This window comes from Erpetoichthys calabaricus, chromosome 1, assembly GCF_900747795.2.
Source record: "Erpetoichthys calabaricus chromosome 1, fErpCal1.3, whole genome shotgun sequence".
Lineage (NCBI taxonomy): Eukaryota > Metazoa > Chordata > Cladistia > Polypteriformes > Polypteridae > Erpetoichthys > Erpetoichthys calabaricus.
Window position 1 is genome coordinate 18,744,597 of NC_041394.2, and position 17,200 is coordinate 18,761,796.

Sequence of the window (17,200 nt, forward strand, 5' to 3'; positions counted from 1 at the left end):
GCACCCTTCTTGGTGACTTTACCGTGTTCAGTGTGTCTGTCTGTTGGGTTGAAAGGGGCAACAGTGACCCCTAGTGTCTTAGAAAGGTTTACTTGAATCTCAGGGATTCGTTGTTTCAAAGTTAAATATGAGATGACACCTCCATGACCAGAAACTCGATGGATGATTGGCATGAAAGAAGCCTCTCCTGAGTCCAAGACACAAATCCCAGCGTCTCAACTTTGCCAAGGAACATTGGAGATACTGCTGGAATTGCATGTTGTGTTCAGATGAAACAAAAATTGAGCTTTTTTGGCCATGCACAGCATAACCATGGTTGGAGAAAAAAATCAGGAGTGGTCTCCCGTCAACTTTCTCGAATGCTCAGATATCCATCCATCCATCCATTATCCAACCCACTATATCCTAACTACAGGGTCACGGGGGTCTGCTGGAGCCAATCCCAGCCAACAAGGCAGGAAACAAACCTCGGGCAGGTTGCCAGTCAACAATCACACAGCACACACTAGGGACAATTAAGAAACGCCAACGCACCTAACCTGCATGTCTTTGGATTGTGGGAGGAAACCCACGCAGAACCGAGGAGAACATGCAAACTCCATGCAGGGAAGACCTAGGAAGCGAACCACAGGTCTCCTTACTGCGAGGCAGCAGCGCTACCCACTGCGCCACCGTGCCGATGCTCAGATATCCATCCATCCATTTTCCAACCCGTTGAATCCGAACACAGGGTCACGGGGGTCTGCTGGAGCCAATCCCAGCCAACACAGGGCACAAGGCAGGGAACCAATCCTGGGCAGGGTGCCAACCCACCGCAGGACACACACAAGCACACCAAGCACACACTAGGGCCAATTTAGAATCGCCAATCCACCTAACCTGCATGTCTTTGGACTGTGGGAGGAAACCGGAGCGCCCGGAGGAAACCCACGCAGACACGGGGAGAACATGCAAACTCCATGCAGGGAGGACCCAGGAAGCGAACCACAGGTCTCCTTACTGCGAGACAGCAGCGCTACCCACTGCGCCACCGTGCCGATGCTCACATATGTGGATGGATATTTGAGAAGTAAACCACAAGACAATGATTATATTTTTATATTATGTACATTAAAGAACCACCAACAAATCAAATCAAATTAATATTATATTGAACAATTATTATAAAAGTAAAGTTGAATAAATCGGACTCTGCAGCTGCATGAATAAAAAAGTACCACTTCCGGTTAGCGGAAATAGCCCAAATGTTGATAGAAATCTACATTTTGTACCTAATTCTTGTAAGCAAAATTTGGTTGACTGAAGTGAAAGCGCACTCAAGGTTATCACACACACACACACACACACACACACACACACACACACACACACAGACAGACAGACAGACAGACAGACAGACATAATTTCAAAAATGGTATTTTCGGACTCAGGGAGGTCTAGAATGTCGAGATTCATCAAAATCTCAAAATCGAATTTTTTGGATGATTCCGGTACTTTCCCCATACTTCGTATACACCTGTAATAAGGCACTATATGAGCGCCCGACCCTGCACAGACTGACACAGAGGCACGTATAAACTCAATGGACTTTTTATTTTCTTCTCCCGTGGGCGCACGTCTTCCCCGTGACCCACAGGTAATACACAGTCCCACAAAACACAAGTCCACAACAACAACAGCACTCTTTCTCCTCTCCCACCACTCCTCCACAAGCTTAGTCCTCCTTCCTTCCGACTCTGGCTCTCTTCAGTGGTGGTGGCTGGCCTTTTTTATACCCCACCCGGAAGCATTCCAGGTGTTTGATCACCTGGACCTAATTGCATTTCCGGGTGGGGCTGAGGAATTGACCAGCCGGGCTGCCAAGTCCATGCAGCTCCCCCTGGCGGCCATCCGAGCCCCCCACCAGGCTGTGGAGGACTCCATCTCCCATGGAGCCATGTGCCGGGTTGGGGAATCATTGGCTGCCAGGGAGGCTGCCCCCAAGTGTCCTGGGGGAGGTATCGAACAGTCCATGGCTGCTCCCCCGGAACAGATGCAGCAGAGGAACCCGGCTGTCTTTTACACACCTCATACCCATGGTAAAATATGAAGGTGGCTCTTTGATGGTTTGGGGCTGTTTTGCTGCCAGTGGTCCAGGGGCTCTTGTTAAGTTCGGCGGCATAATGAATTGCATTAAATACCAGAACATTTTACCTGAAAATCTGATTGCCAGTGTGAGGAGGCTGAAACTGGGCCGTGATTAGAGTAGAAGCAGCAGAGTACAATGGAGGACATGGAGATCTCTTAAGAAATATAGCAAAAGTTAGATCCCATATAACTTTGCAAGATGCCAAAAAAATTAGTTTGCGCTTTTGTTTTTTGTCATCTAGATCAGGGGTAGGCAACGTCGGTCCTGGAGTGCCACAGTATGTGCAGGTTTTTGTTCCAACCCAGTTCCTTAACGAGAACTCAATTATTGCTGATGAAGCACATATTGCTTAAGTGACATTTTAATGCTTCATTTTAGTGGTCTCGCTTGTTAAGGTTCTCCAACCTTAATTGCTTATTTCAATCTTAAACTGCTGCATTCAGTGTTTTAATTGCTCCTTATTAGCAATAAGATGTAAAACAGGGGTAGGCAATGTCGGTCCTGGTGAGCCGCAGTGGCTACAGGTTTTCATTCAACCCAATTGCTTAATTAGAAACCAATCATTGCCAATCTCAGACCTTATTTAATTTAATGGCTTGTTAGTCTGTGCAATGTAAGGCTCTTATATCGTAGATTTTTTTCCTTTCCAAGGATATCATCCAAATGATTTGAAGCCTAAAACAGATCATTTTCAGTCTGTCACATTTTTCTATTAAGTGTTTTATTAAATCAAACCGTGCATGATGAACACACACAGATGTAATTGGAAAAAAGCTAGCTGGAGAACTGCTGGCTGCTTTGTCTTGTACATCTTATTGCTAATAAGGAGCAATTCAAACACTGAATGCAGCAGTTTAAGATTGAAATAAGCAATTAAGGTTGGAGAACCTTAACAAGCGAGACCACTAAAATGAAGCATTAAAATGTCACTTAAGCAATATGTGCTTCATCAGCAATAACTGAGTTCTCGTTAAGGAACTGGGTTGGAACAAAAACCTGCACATACTGTGGCACTCCAGGACCGACGTTGCCTACCCCTGGTCTAGATTACTGTAATACACTCCTTTCAGGACCACCCAAAAAAACATCAAGAGGTTGCAACTATATTGTTGGGTCTTCCAACAACGATCCGAAGCTCACATCAAAATCAACAAAGAATTGGAGACAGAAACACAGAAGCAAGGCTTAGCAATGGCCCTCTCAGTCTCTGGATTTGAACCCAATTGAAAATCTGTGGTCTCACCTGAGGAGAGCAGTTCACAAGAGAAATCCCAAGAATCTCCATGCGTTGGAAATGTTGTTGCATGGAAGTGTGGTCCATGAGCCCCCCACAAGTGTTCTCCAGCCTTGTTGAACTACTACAGAAAGAGGCTGAGTGCTGTCATTCTCATCAGGGGTGGCTCCACCAAATAATGACATTTGGGGTCTCATGATTTTTGGATTCTGCCTTATGAAAATACAGGGTGCCCACAAAAGCACTCCTTGATTTTAAATGGTTACAAAATCAAAATTTATTGGAATATTCTTTCAACTTTGAGGCTACAGTTTCATCACCTCATAAAGTTTCATATGGTATCTGTTGATTACATACACTCGATGTGCACCCCACCTGTTACTTGGCAAACATCGATGTGATAATCAAGCTCGGACCCGACTCTCCAAAGCATATCCGGCGTGATCGCATTTATAGCTTCAGTGATGCGTTCCTGCAGATCATCCATAGTTGCGGGTAGTGGAGGTACGTACATTCAGTCTTTCAAGTACCCCCAAAAGGAATAAAACGGACTTGTTAGTAGGCGGATTCACATGAAAGCACGCTGCACAGTCACAACACAACACACCAGCTGTGTTGCTGTCGGGTGAGCGCCATCTTGAGTTTCACGGTTAGCTAGCAGTATAAGGAGTGCACAGAAGAAAATGGAGAAATGTTTTGAGTTAATGTATTTGCTGTCATCTTTTCATAAACATATTCCAATAAGTTTTGATTTTGTAACCATTTACAATCAAGGAGTGTTTTTGTGGGCACCCTGTATGTGTTACTAAAAGAAAACTTTATTTTGTTCCAAAAGTCTTTCTGACAAGAAAAGAATGGGGCTTACCCAATTGTCAATCAGTCAGTCAGTCATCATCCAACCCGCTATATCCTAACACAGGGTCACGGGGGTCTGCTGGAGCCAATCCCAGAGTGCAAGGCAGGAAACAAACCCCGGGCAGGGCGCCAGCCAGGATCGCCAATGCACCTAACCTGCATGTCTTTGGACTGTGGGAGGAAACCCACGCAGACACGGGAAGAACATGCAAACTCCACGCAGGGAGGACTCGGGAAGCGAACCCGGGTCTCCTAACTGCGAGGCAGCAGCGCTACCACTGCACCACCCTACCCGATTGTTCAAGCATAAAGTATAACTTGTTGCGTTTTTGTTTCCTTTTATATTTTAACTAGGGGGTTCAACCTCCGCCGCCGGCTTGCGCTATGTGCCAGCCACTTTGCATCTCTGCTTCTCGCATTGCGAAGAGGGGGCTGAACACGGTCGCTCCTCCGAAATCCCCTCTTAAAAGGGGGGAAACAAATAGTATTTTCTTTACCTCGTCTTTGCCCGATCATCTGCTGGCTTTCTGCTACTCCGTGCTACGTGATCTGCATCTCATGCGCTGCTTCGAACATTTAAAAGCCTGTACAGTAGCTGTCCTACTCTTTGTCTTTTATTTCCAGGCCCTGGGCCTGGTTAAATCTCTTGGCACAAAATCTCATCTCGCGAGACACGAGTTCTTGAAATTTTTTTAGTTTATAATTTAAAAACAGTAAGAATCTGAAAATCTAACAACATTACATTAAAGTTTGACAAATTCTGAAAAGAATGATACCAAACATATATATGTTGGTTTTAAAATAAGCCCGATTTAAAGCATGACAAAAAACATGACGCAAAAATATCACATAAAATCGTTGCACTTTTAGGCTTAGGATTTTTATATATATATATATAGAGAGAGAGAGAGAGAGAGAGAGAGAGAGAGAGTAGATTTTTGCAATTTTTCATGAAGGGTGACAACATTTCTGGGAATGTCTGAAATCTGCACAGTGAATAACATCCCAGACTGACAGTGCCACTGGAACCCATTTGGAGTACTAGACTAGTTGGACAGGCATCATCCCTCATTGTCCATAGCAGGGAAGTTAGACTATTAGACTTCGGCGACCATGGCGTCCGCAGCACATACCTCTCCAGTAGCAAAAGCAGCGCCCCTTAGAGTATACAGGTATACCGGGGACTTTAAGAAGCCAAGTGGTGTACGGAATTGCTTTCATAAACAGCACCCACTCAGTGCCATCAGAGTTCGACGACGGGGAGGGGTTCCTTGTAAACTTTACTAAATGGCGCCCCTCAGACTACAGTGCTCAATCAGTATCAGAGTTCAACGATGGGAGGGGGTCCCCCTTAACTTTCATAAATAGCGCCCGTCAGATGATGGTGCCCATTCAGTATCATCAGAGTTCGATGATGGGATGGGGAGGTCACCATTAAATTTCATAAATGGTGCCACTCAGATGACAGCGCTCACTCAGTATCATCAGAGTTTGATGATGGGAGGGGGTACCCCTTAAATTTCAGAAATGGCATGCCTCAGATGATGGCATCCACTCAGTATCATCAGAGTTTGACGACAGGATGGGGGGGGTCCTGCTTAAATTTCATAAATGGTGCCCCTCAGATGATGACGCACACTCAGTATCATCAGAATTTAATGATGGGAGAGGAGTCCACCTTAAATTTCATAAATGGTGTACCCTCAGATGACAGTGCCCACTCAGCATCATAAAAGTTTGACGACGGAACGGTGACCTCTGTTAAATTTCATAAATGGCACCCCTAAGATGATAGAGCTCACTCAGTATCATTAGAGTTTGATGATGGGAGGGGGGTGGGAGGGGTGGTCCCTCTTAAATTTAATAAATGGTGCCACTCAGATGACAGTGCCCACTCAGCATCATAAAAGTTTGATGATGGCCCCCGTTAAATTTCATAAATTGCGCTCCTGAGATGACAGCGCTCACTCAGTATCATCAGAGTTTGATGATGGGAGGGGGTACCCCTTAAATTCCACTAATGGCACGCCTCAGATGACGGCATCCACTCAGGATCATCAGAGCTTGGCAATGGGATGGAGGAGTCCCACTTAAATGGTACCCCTCAGATGACAGCACCCACTCAGCTTCATCAGAGTTTGACAATGGGAGAGGGGTCCCTCTTAAATTTCATAAATGGCGCCCCTGAGATGACAGCGCCCACTCAGTATCATCAGAGTTTGACGATGGGGAAGGAGGTCTCCCTTAAATTTCATAAATGGTGCCACTCAGATGACGGCATCCACTCAGTATCATCAGAGTTTGACAATGGGATTGGGGGGGGGGGGTCCTGCTTATATTTCATAAATGGCACCCTTGAGATGACCATGCTCACTCAGTATCATCAGAGTTTCATGACGGGATGGGGGGGGGGGGGGTCCTGCTTAAATTTCATAAATGGTGCCCCTCAGATGATAATGCACACTCAGTATCATCACAGTTTGATGATGGGAGGGGGTACCCCTTAAATTCCACTAATGGCAGGCCTCAGATGACAGCATCCACTCAGGATCATCGGAGCTTGGCAATGGGATGGAGGAGTCCCACTTAAATGGTACCCCTCAGATGACAGCATCCACTCAGTATCATCAGAGTTTGACAATGGGATGGGGGGGTCCCTCTTAAATTTCATTAATGGCACCCCTGAGATGACAGCGCTCACTCAGTATCATCAGAGTTTGACGATGGTGAAGGAGGTCTCCCTTAAATTTCATAAATGGCACCCTTGAGATGACCGTGCTCACTCAGTATCATCAGAGTTTCACAATGGGAGGGGGTCCTGCTTAAATTTCATAAATGGTGCCCCTCAGATGATAATGCACACTCAGTATCATCACAGTTTGATGATGGGAGAGGAGTCCACCTTAAACTTCATAAATGGTGTGCCCTCAGATGACAGTGCCCACTCAGCATCATAAAAGTTTGACGACGGAACGGTGGCCTCTGTTAAATTTCATAAATGGCACCCCTAAGATGACAGCACTCACTCAGTATCATTAGAGTTTGATGAGGGGGTATGGTCCCTCTTAAATTTAATAAATGGTGCCACTCAGATGACAGTGCCCACTCAGCATCATAAAGGTTTGATGATGGCCCCCGTTAAATTTCATAAATTGTGCTCCTGAGATGACAGCGCTCACTCAGTATCATCACAGTTTGATGATGGGAGGGGGTACCCCTTAAATTCCACTAATTACAGGCCTCAGATGACGGCATCCACTCAGGATCATCAGAGCTTGGCAACGGGATGGAGGAGTCCCACTTAAATGGTACCCCTCAGATGACAGCACCCACTCAGCTTCATCAGAGTTTGACAATGGGAGAGGGGTCCCTCTTAAATTTCATAAATGGCGCCCCTGAGATGACAGCGCTCACTCAGTATCATCAGAGTTTGACGATGGGGAAGGAGGTCTCCCTTAAATTTTATAAATTGCGCCGCTCAAATGACGGCACCTTAATCTGTCGCCTAATTGACTGGCAGGCTTTGCACAGGGAACTATACAAAACAAACCAATTGCCTTGCAACATAACTCAAAATAACAAAAAAATAAATAGATTAAAAAGTGAAAAATTACACATAATCTGAAAATGCTGCTCAGTTTATTCGACACACGTATGAGATCAGAGATCGAGATTTGTTGAAGATTCCGAACTCTTACGGTTTCGTAGGAAGCCCCCCCAAAATAAAACCTTCTTAGGAAGGTCCCTTTCAATCCTGGCACCTTGGCGCTCCGGTCACTTTTCATTGTCTTTTGTTTTTAGGATCGGCGCTGGGAGGCTGAAGTCTCGACTCGAGTCGACTTTTTGACTTCTGTAAAGTTTACTGAGCCGTTTGCTCCTTCGCGGGGCACCCCACCTGGGATTAAAAACTTCGTGCGTCTTCCTTCGCCTTTCGACCAGAGCGAAGCTGGCGGTGTTGTCAGAGTTCGGGAAAGGCAGCGGCCGGGCGTGACGTTAGAGTGGCGGCTCCAGCTCAGGCACTCAGGGAGGGGAGGAACTAAAAAAAAAAAAAAAACTTGGGCTGAAAATGGCTTCCTTGTCTTTGGAGGCTGGAACCCCGAAAGAGAGTCCGGGCGAAACGAGCTCAGGGGAGCTGAGCAGCCCGAGTCCCAAGGCGCCGGACGAACTGGGCGCCCTGGACGACGCCTCCGAACAGCTGCTGCGGACCCTGCGGGGCTCCGGCCTGAACTTCTCGGCCGAGCAGGTCTCGTGCGTGTGTGAGGCGCTTCTCCAAGCGGGCAATGTGGAGCAGCTCGGCAGATTCCTGTCCACCATCCCCGCCGCGCCGGAGCTGCAACGTGGCAACGAGACTTTACTGAAGGCCAAGGCGCTGGTGGCTTTTCACCGAGAGGAGTACAAGGAACTCTACGCCATCCTGGAAAGTCACTCTTTCCACCCGTCCAACCATGCCTTCCTGCAGGACCTCTACTTGCAGTCGCGCTACCGGGAAGCGGAGAGGTCCCGGGGCCGACGACTGGGAGCCGTGGACAAGTACCGACTCCGTAAGAAGTATCCCCTTCCCAAAACGATCTGGGACGGCGAGGAGACGGTGTACTGCTTTAAGGAGAAGTCGCGCAATGCGCTCAAGGAGTGTTACAAAAGCAACAGGTACCCGACCCCGGACGAGAAGCGGAACCTGGCCAGGCTCACCGGGCTCTCCCTGACCCAGGTCAGCAACTGGTTCAAGAACCGAAGGCAGCGGGATCGGACACCATCGGGAACTCATAGTAAAAGGTAGTGGTACCGCCACATTCTTTTCCTTCGCCTTTCTCTTGTTCCTTTTCACCCTTGTTGTTGCTGTTATTATTAATTTATTTATTTAAACTCTCATTCTTTGGAAAGGGAAAACAAAAGTGGCCAGCAAAGTAAAACAAAGCACTCGAGTGCCTCAAAATTTGGAAAGAAAAAAAAAACTGCAGCCCCAAGAAATGCGGCATGTTAATCAAAACATAACAATAAAGAAGAAAATATAAAATACAATAATGGAGAAAGGGAGTTAAAGGCAGCTGGTTTTTTCTCATCGTCAGTGAGGTTTAAACCTGGGCCATTAGTTAAACAAAAAAAGTAAGTAGAGAATCACTCTTTGGGGGTAGGGGGGAGTGATCCGAAAAAAAAGAGCACTCCAACTTTACATTCACCGGGTGGTAGGAAAAGTTCGGTGCGAAGTGAAACATTTAGTAGTTTGCGCATTTAAAGGCGAAGACGAACAACTTTTACGGCGGCGCTCCATAAGAGAATAAGCGCATGTTATAAGAAACAAAAGCGCGTTTCCTGGTGAGTGGTGAAAATCACGATTTGAATTAACTGAGTGCCCGGTTTATGTAATGAATACTGAAGGGACAAAATGATCGAACACAAATCCGCTGCGCCTTAACTTTTTTTTTTTTTGTTCTTCATAGCGCCTATTGATTCAAAACGTTCATTTCATAAGTGTCCCTCGCTCGAGCAGGTCCACTTTTCAATCCGAAGCAGTCGGTGGTCAATCAATTCACAAATTTTACTAGTTACGTTAAAATAGGGGGAAAAAAAGGCCAGTTCCCATTCTCCAAGCCCCTCCCGATCAAACCTCTGTGGGTGCCGCATCGGTGGTCCGTCCCCTTGGCTCTCCTGTCCTGTCAGCACCGCATGTGACGGTGACTCCCGGACACGAGTGTTTTTAACAGCCGGCGTGTCCTCAGTGTTTTGAAATGTGAGCTGCCGCTGTACGATTCGGCTCAGGTTTCTTACAAGAGGCGTAGGTCACTGGACTGTGGACAGCTCGGTTTCCTCTCATTCTTTTATTCCATTCTAGTTCTCCTTGAGTGTGTTTTTAGGGATTTTTTTTTTTTTTTTTGAATGTCAATTGTTCCGATCATTTTTTGATCAGTGACGTCAGCAACATTTTATTTATATAACACACATTCATACTTGGAAGTGTTTTACAATAACAGGGCTGCTAAATTATTTTATTTTTCTTTTATTTGAAGTACTAGGGTGTGTTGTACTGTGTTAGCCATTATGAATGTAGCGAGAAGTCAAGCAAAATGACACCTTTATTGGCTATTCTTATAGTGCCCCGCACTAATTTACACTCCATGGGTGACAGCAGGGTCTTCAGCTGTAGAGCGCCCAGACTCTGGAATGACCTACCGAAATTAATCAGGTCAGCTGACTCCATGAATTCTTTTAAAAAACAACTCAAAACTCATTTGTTCAGGAAGGCTTTTAGCTTTACGTGACTTTATTACCCTTCTCTCAGTTTACCTCTGTGTCAAGATGCTCATGTAACCTGTGTGTGTGTGTGTGTGTGTGTGCTTTAGGCTTTTTTTCTCTGAATTTACTGTCTTAATCTTCTTTATTTACTTATCTAGTTTAGTACAATGCTATATACTGTATACCCTGCTGTTCTTTCTTAAACTCTGTGAAGTGCCTTGAGCATGGGAAAGGTGCTATATATATAAAACTAGCAAAATACCCGCGCTTTGCAGCGGAGAAGTAGAGTGTTAAAGAGGTTATGAAAAAGAAAAGGAAACATTTTAAAAATAACATAACATGATTGTCAATGTAATTGTGTTGTCATTGTTATGAGTTTTGCTGTCATATATATAATATATATATATATACAGACACAAACATATATACATATCTACATATACACATATATATAAACAGATATTCATACACATATATATACATATATATATATACACATCAATATATATATATATATATACACATACACACATACACACACATATACATATACAAATACATACATACACATATATACACACATACATATGTATATATATGTGTAGAGATATATATATATATATATCTACATATATATATATATATATATATATATATATATATATATATATGTACAGTAATCCCTCGCTACTTCACGGTTCACTTTTCGCGGATTCACTCTATCGCGGATTTTATATTTAAGCATATCTAAATATATAACATGGATTTTTCGCTGCTTCGCGGGTTTCTGTGGACAATGGGTCTTTTTACTTCTGGTATTGCTTCCTCAGTTGGTTTGCCCAGTTGATTACATACAAGAGATGCTATTGGTGGATGGCTGAGAAGCTACCCAATCAGAGCACGCAGTTAAGTTCCTGTGTGCTGCTGATTGGCTCAGCGACGGAGTGCTGCATTAACCAGGAAGTCTCATCTCACTCATTCAGCATTAACGTGCTCTTGCTACTGCATTCAGGGGATTATCACCTTCATCGTCATCATTTTTACTGCGCAGCATATTCATCACCATCATCACGTCATATATAGCTACGTGTACTTCACTATACAGTAAGTGTAAACTTATCTACTGATTTCATATTGCTTAGCAGTTGTTCCTGTTATTAATAGAGTAAAGGGTGGGTTGTAAACAATACAGGGAGGGTTTAAAAATGTCCAAATACACGTTAAATAATTAAATAAATATAGTGTCCCTACTTCGCGGAAATTCAGTTATCGCGGTCGGCCTTGGAACCTATCTCCCGCGATAAGTGAGGGATTACTGTATGTATATATATATATATATATATATATATATATATATATATATATATATATATGTGTATGTATATATATATATATGTGTATGTATATCCATCCATCCATTTTCCAACCCGCCGAATCCGAACACAGGGTCACGGGGGTCTGCTGGAGCCAATCCCAGCCAACACAGGGCACAAGGCAGGGAACCAATCCTGGGCAGGGTGCCAACCCACCGCAGGACACACACAAACACACCCACACACCAAGCACACCCTAGGGCCAATTTAGAATCGCCAATCCACCTAACCTGCATGTCTTTGGACTGTGGGAGGAAACCGGAGCGCCCGGAGGAAACCCACGCAGACACGGGGAGAACATGCAAACTCCACGCAGGGAGGACCCGGGAATCGAACCCAGGTCCCCAGGTGTCCCAACTGCGAGGCAGCAGCGCTACCCACTGCGCCACCGTGCCGCCCCGTGTATGTATATATATATATATATATATATATATATGCGTTTCTATAAACTTAATTTAAACTTACGGTTTACATATGCGTCACTCGCTCGCTTCTTATTGTTTCGCTGCCTTCTCAATTGTTCAGTCAGTTCACGTGAGCCGCTCTCTTGTGTGATGTTGCGATGTCCACGGCTTTATTTAATGTTAGCTAAGACTTGGCACTTAAAAGTTTCTCGCTACAGCAATTTTAACTCTGTTTCAAAGTGATCCAAAGTCTCGTTTATACCTCGTGTCTTCTCATTAAACTTGTATCTCGCGAATATGGTATTGCAAACGGCAGGGGGAGCGTTTCTATAAACGTAATTTAAACTTACGGTTTACATATGCGTCACTCGCTCGCTTCTTATTGTTTCGCTGCCTTCTCAATTGTGTAATGAATGTTTTCTTCAGCGCTCTTTGTGGCTGTTCCTTGTTTTCAGTTCACGTGATTACGTAGGAGGCGTGATGACGCGATACGCGACTCCGCCTCCCATGGCCATCGAGCTGCACTCCATTACAGTATATGGACAAAAAAGAGGTTCCAGTTATGACCATTACGTGTACAATTTCAAAATGAAACCTGCCTAACTTTTGTAAGTAAGCTGTAAGGAATGAGCCTGCCAAATTTCAGCCTTCCACTTACACGGGAAGTTGGAGAATTAGTGATGAGTCAGTCAGTGAGGGCTTTGCCTTTTATTAGTATAGATGTAGTATTATTATTAACTAAAAAGATTACAATATTCAAGCTTTTGAGGCAACTCAGGCCCCTTCTTCAGGTAAGTCTCGGAAGCTTGCATATTGTAATCTTTTTAGATAGATTGATACTTTATTAATCCCAAGGGGAAATTCACATTATTATAAATTTAGTTAGCCAATAAGATTTCTTTTATTTGAAGAAAATAACATTCCATACGATCAAGTCTAACTTATGCATTAAAAAAAATAACTTTAGGTACAACCAAGTCAAACTCAACAAACCAGAATTCAACTGCCACTCCAGAGAAAGAGTGGAGAGCCAACATCAAGAGCAAAGCTTTAAAAACAACAAAGAAGGGAGAATGTCCTTTTCACTGTTGTAAAATTTTATAAATAAGATCTTGCCATATTTAAAAAAAAAAAAAAAAAAAAGTTTTGAACAGATCCTCTAAGTGAGAATTAAATTTTTTTTTCCCAATTTCAAATAGAGTGGAACAGGGATTCTCAAACTGTCCTGGGGACCCACTGTAGCTGCAGGTTTTGTTGCAGCCGGCTTCTGTTTCTAATTGGACTCCCGGGCTAATTAAGTGAACTGTTATTTCCCAGATTCTGTGTTTTTTGGGAACAATATAGAAATTAAATTATGTGAATTTCCCCTTGGGATTAATAAAATCTATCTATCTATCTATCTATCTATCTATCTATCTATCTATCTATCTATCTATCTATCTATCTATCTATCTATCTATCTATCTATCTATCAGAAAACTACATTAAAATGTACTAAGCCAGGGGTCCTCAATCATGGTCCTAGAGGGCTGCAGTGGCTGCAGGTTTTTGCTCCGACCCAATTGCTTAATAAGAAGCCCTTATTGCTCAAGTAACTGTTCTGTTTCACTTTAGTTGTCTCACTCGTTAAGATTTTGAACCCATCCATCTATTATCCAACCCGCTGTATCCTAACACAGGGTCACGGAGGTCTGCTGCTTTTAAACCCTTATTTCTTATTTTAGTCATAAACCGCTGTAGTCTTGGTTTTTAATTGCTCTTAATTAGCAATAACATGCAAATGACCAAAGAGACCAGCATTTTCCCCATTTAGCTTGTTACCATTGTGTATTTATCATTCACTATGGGGTTTAATTAAATACTTGGAAGGAAAGAGAATAGAAAAAAGTGAAGGACTGAGAATCACTCCTCCATTTTAGCCTTCAAATCATTTGGATGATATCCTTTAGAAAGGGGAAGAAAATCTAGGATATGAGAATGTCCTGACATAGCAGAGTTAAAACTCTAACGAGCCATGAAATGTATTTATTGGCAAGAATTGCTTTCTAATTAAGCAGCTGGATTAGAACAAAAACCTGCAGCCACTGTGGCCCTCCGGGACTGTGATTGAGGACCCCTGTATTAAGCAGTCATATGGGAATAATGTTTTTGTTTCTTTTTAACATTAAAACAGCCTAGACAAGAACAGGCCATTCAGACCAACAAAGCTCGCCAGTCCTATTCACTTAATTCTCCTAAAATAACATCAAGTCGAGTTCTGAAGGTCCCTAAAGTCCTAGGGCCTCATGTATAAACGGTGCGTACGCACAGAAATGTTGCATATGAACGTTTCCACACTCAAATCGCGATGTATAAAACCTAAACTTGGCGTAAAGCCATGCACATTTCCACGGTACCTCATACCCTGGCGTACGCAAGTTCTCCGCTCGGTTTTGCAGACTGGCAGCATCCAGCGTCAAAGCAGTGCTACTGTTCCTGTGTGGTTACCCTTTCTTTTTCAGATCCACATCCCTGACGCGGCTTTATAAATACATATTGTTTATTAGTTTAATGCATCTGATTGTAATTAACCAGTAACAATATAATGGTCCACGGAATGGTCAAACTATTCCAAATACCATAACTGCTTTAGTGTTGTTACTCTCACTGCACCTTCTTCTTCTTCTTCTTTCAGCTGCTCCTGTTAGGGGTTGCCACAGCGGATCATCTTTTTCCATATTACTGTTACTGCGCCACTCGGAGCAGCAGATCGGAAATATAATTATCAGTATACAGCATCAAGCACACGCTGCCTCAGCCTTGCTTCCTATTTGAACTGCTTCTCACACGGCAAACGTTTCAAAACATTTCCTGCACGGACCTTGCGGTTCAGAAAGAGTTTCATCCCAAGAGCTCTAAACGCAATCAATCAGTTCATCAAGTGCTCCTTGTAGAACTGTTTGTACTTATAAGTACAATCACCTCACTGTAAACTTGCATTACAGTTATAATATTGCACGACCTACGCCACTTTATAAAGCGCGTGTTTACATATGATGACGATATAATTTTTAAGATGAAATGCAGCAAAATATGTTCATTATATCCATCCATCCATCCATTGTCTCCCGCTTATCCGAGGTCGGGTCGCGGGGGCAGCAGCTTGAGCAGAGATGCCCAGACTTCCCTCTCCCCGGCCACTTCTTCTAGCTCTTCCAGGAGAATCCCAAGGTGTTCCCAGGCCAGTCGAGAGACATAGTCCCTCCAGCGTGTCCTGGGTCTTCCCCGGGGCCTCCTCCCGGTTGGACGTGCCCGGAACACCTCACCAGGGAGGCGTCCAGGAGGCATCCTGATCAGATGCCCGAGCCACCTCATCTGACTCCTCTCGATGTGGAGGAGCAGCAGCTCTACTCTGAGCCCCTCCTGGATGACTGAGCTTCTCACCCTATCTTTAAGGGAAAGCCCAGACACCCTGCGGAGGAAACTCATTTCAGCCGCTTGTATTCGCGATCTCGTTCTTTCGGTCACTACCCATAGCTCATGACCATAGGTGAGGGTAGGAACATAGATCGACTGGTAAATTGAGAGCTTCGCCTTGCGGCTCAGCTCCTTTTTCACCACGACAGACCGATGCAATGCCCGCATTACTGCGGATGCCGCACCGATCCGCCTGTCGATCTCACACTCCATTCATTATATTATACAGATAATTATTTAACTTCATTTAAATAATCTATATCCTCTTTAATAAAACCCCTGTGTGCGTCCATGTGTCCGTGTGTGTGTGTCTTCTGGTGAAGTGCGCATGCGCGGGGCACGGTGCGATGCTTCAAAGGCCGCCTGACGCGTCACACAAGACAGAGAGGGCGGGACCTATAAAATATCGCGTGGCCGATCCAATTGGATTTCGGTAAATGAGGCAAGACCTAAAACAGAAAACACGAAAAATCCAATCGGGTACTGAGACGTGGAGACCAGCTTCCCCAAAGAGGTGGGATTAGTGTTTGTTGTTGTGCAAGTGTTCACTCTGAGGATGTCAAATTTGCGATTAACAAACTTGGTCTGGTAAAGTGTCAGTCGTTGAAGGGGTTTTCCTAAATATACAAATTTTTATGATATTACAATAGGATGACTTTTAAAAGTAGATTTATTTTTCCCGCACATAAAATCCATTGCTGGGGAGACGCCACACATACAATAATCAGCTGCACGCCAGCACAGATTAAAATACTTGCAGGGGAACTGCACAGCACTTGCTGGAGAGACGTATTGCTGCGAGAGAAAATTAAAGGCACACAATACAGTGTCGCATATTACAGCCACATACAAGCCAGGATTACTGTAACAGAAAATAGATGGTCCCTTGCCATTTAATATAGACTATTCCTACTAATGTTTATGCACTACTGTTCTAGCGCCCGTTATTGTAACGGGCTTAATGTCTAGTTGTTAATAATTAAAGGACACGGTGTCGCTACGGTAGCAAGGATCTGGCACTAATAAGCTTTCATATGACACTCAGACGGTGGGCTACGACTCCCCTTTTCATGGTGACTTTAATATCTGACAACAACAACAACATTTATTTATATAGCACATTTTCATACAAAAAGTAGCTCAAAGTGCTTTACATAATGAAGAAAAGAAAAATAAAAGACAAAGTAAGAAATTAAAATAAGACATTAGTTAACATAGAAAGGAGTAAGGTCCGATGGCCAGGGTGGACAGAAAAAACAAAAAAAAAACCCCAGAAGGCTGGAGAAAAAAATAAAATCTGTAGGGGTTCCAGGCCACGAGACCGCCCAGTCCCCTCTGGGCATTCTACCTAACATAAATGAAATAGTCCTCTTTGTAGTTAGGGTTCTCACGGAGTCACTTGATGCTGATGGTCATACAGACTTCTGGCTTTTAATCCACCCATCATTGTTGGAACATCATGGTGCTTTCGGTAGATGGTGGTGGCACAAGCCACCACCAACAGGACACCGGAAAAGGA

At 44.0% G+C, this 17,200-nt stretch overlaps 1 protein-coding gene across 1 annotated transcript in view; it reads left to right on the plus strand.

The window, feature by feature from the left end:
* The first annotated feature begins 6,360 nt into the window (after positions 1-6,360).
* six5 (SIX homeobox 5) overlaps positions 6,361-17,200 on the plus strand; it is a 42,023-nt gene continuing 31,183 nt past the window's right edge. Inside the window, exons 1-2 of the mRNA XM_028795961.2 lie at positions 6,361-6,454; positions 7,666-8,990. Of these exons, the coding sequence (XP_028651794.2) occupies positions 8,284-8,990 (707 nt within the window). The 5' untranslated portion in view covers positions 6,361-6,454; positions 7,666-8,283. The remainder of the gene's footprint in view (positions 6,455-7,665; positions 8,991-17,200) is intronic.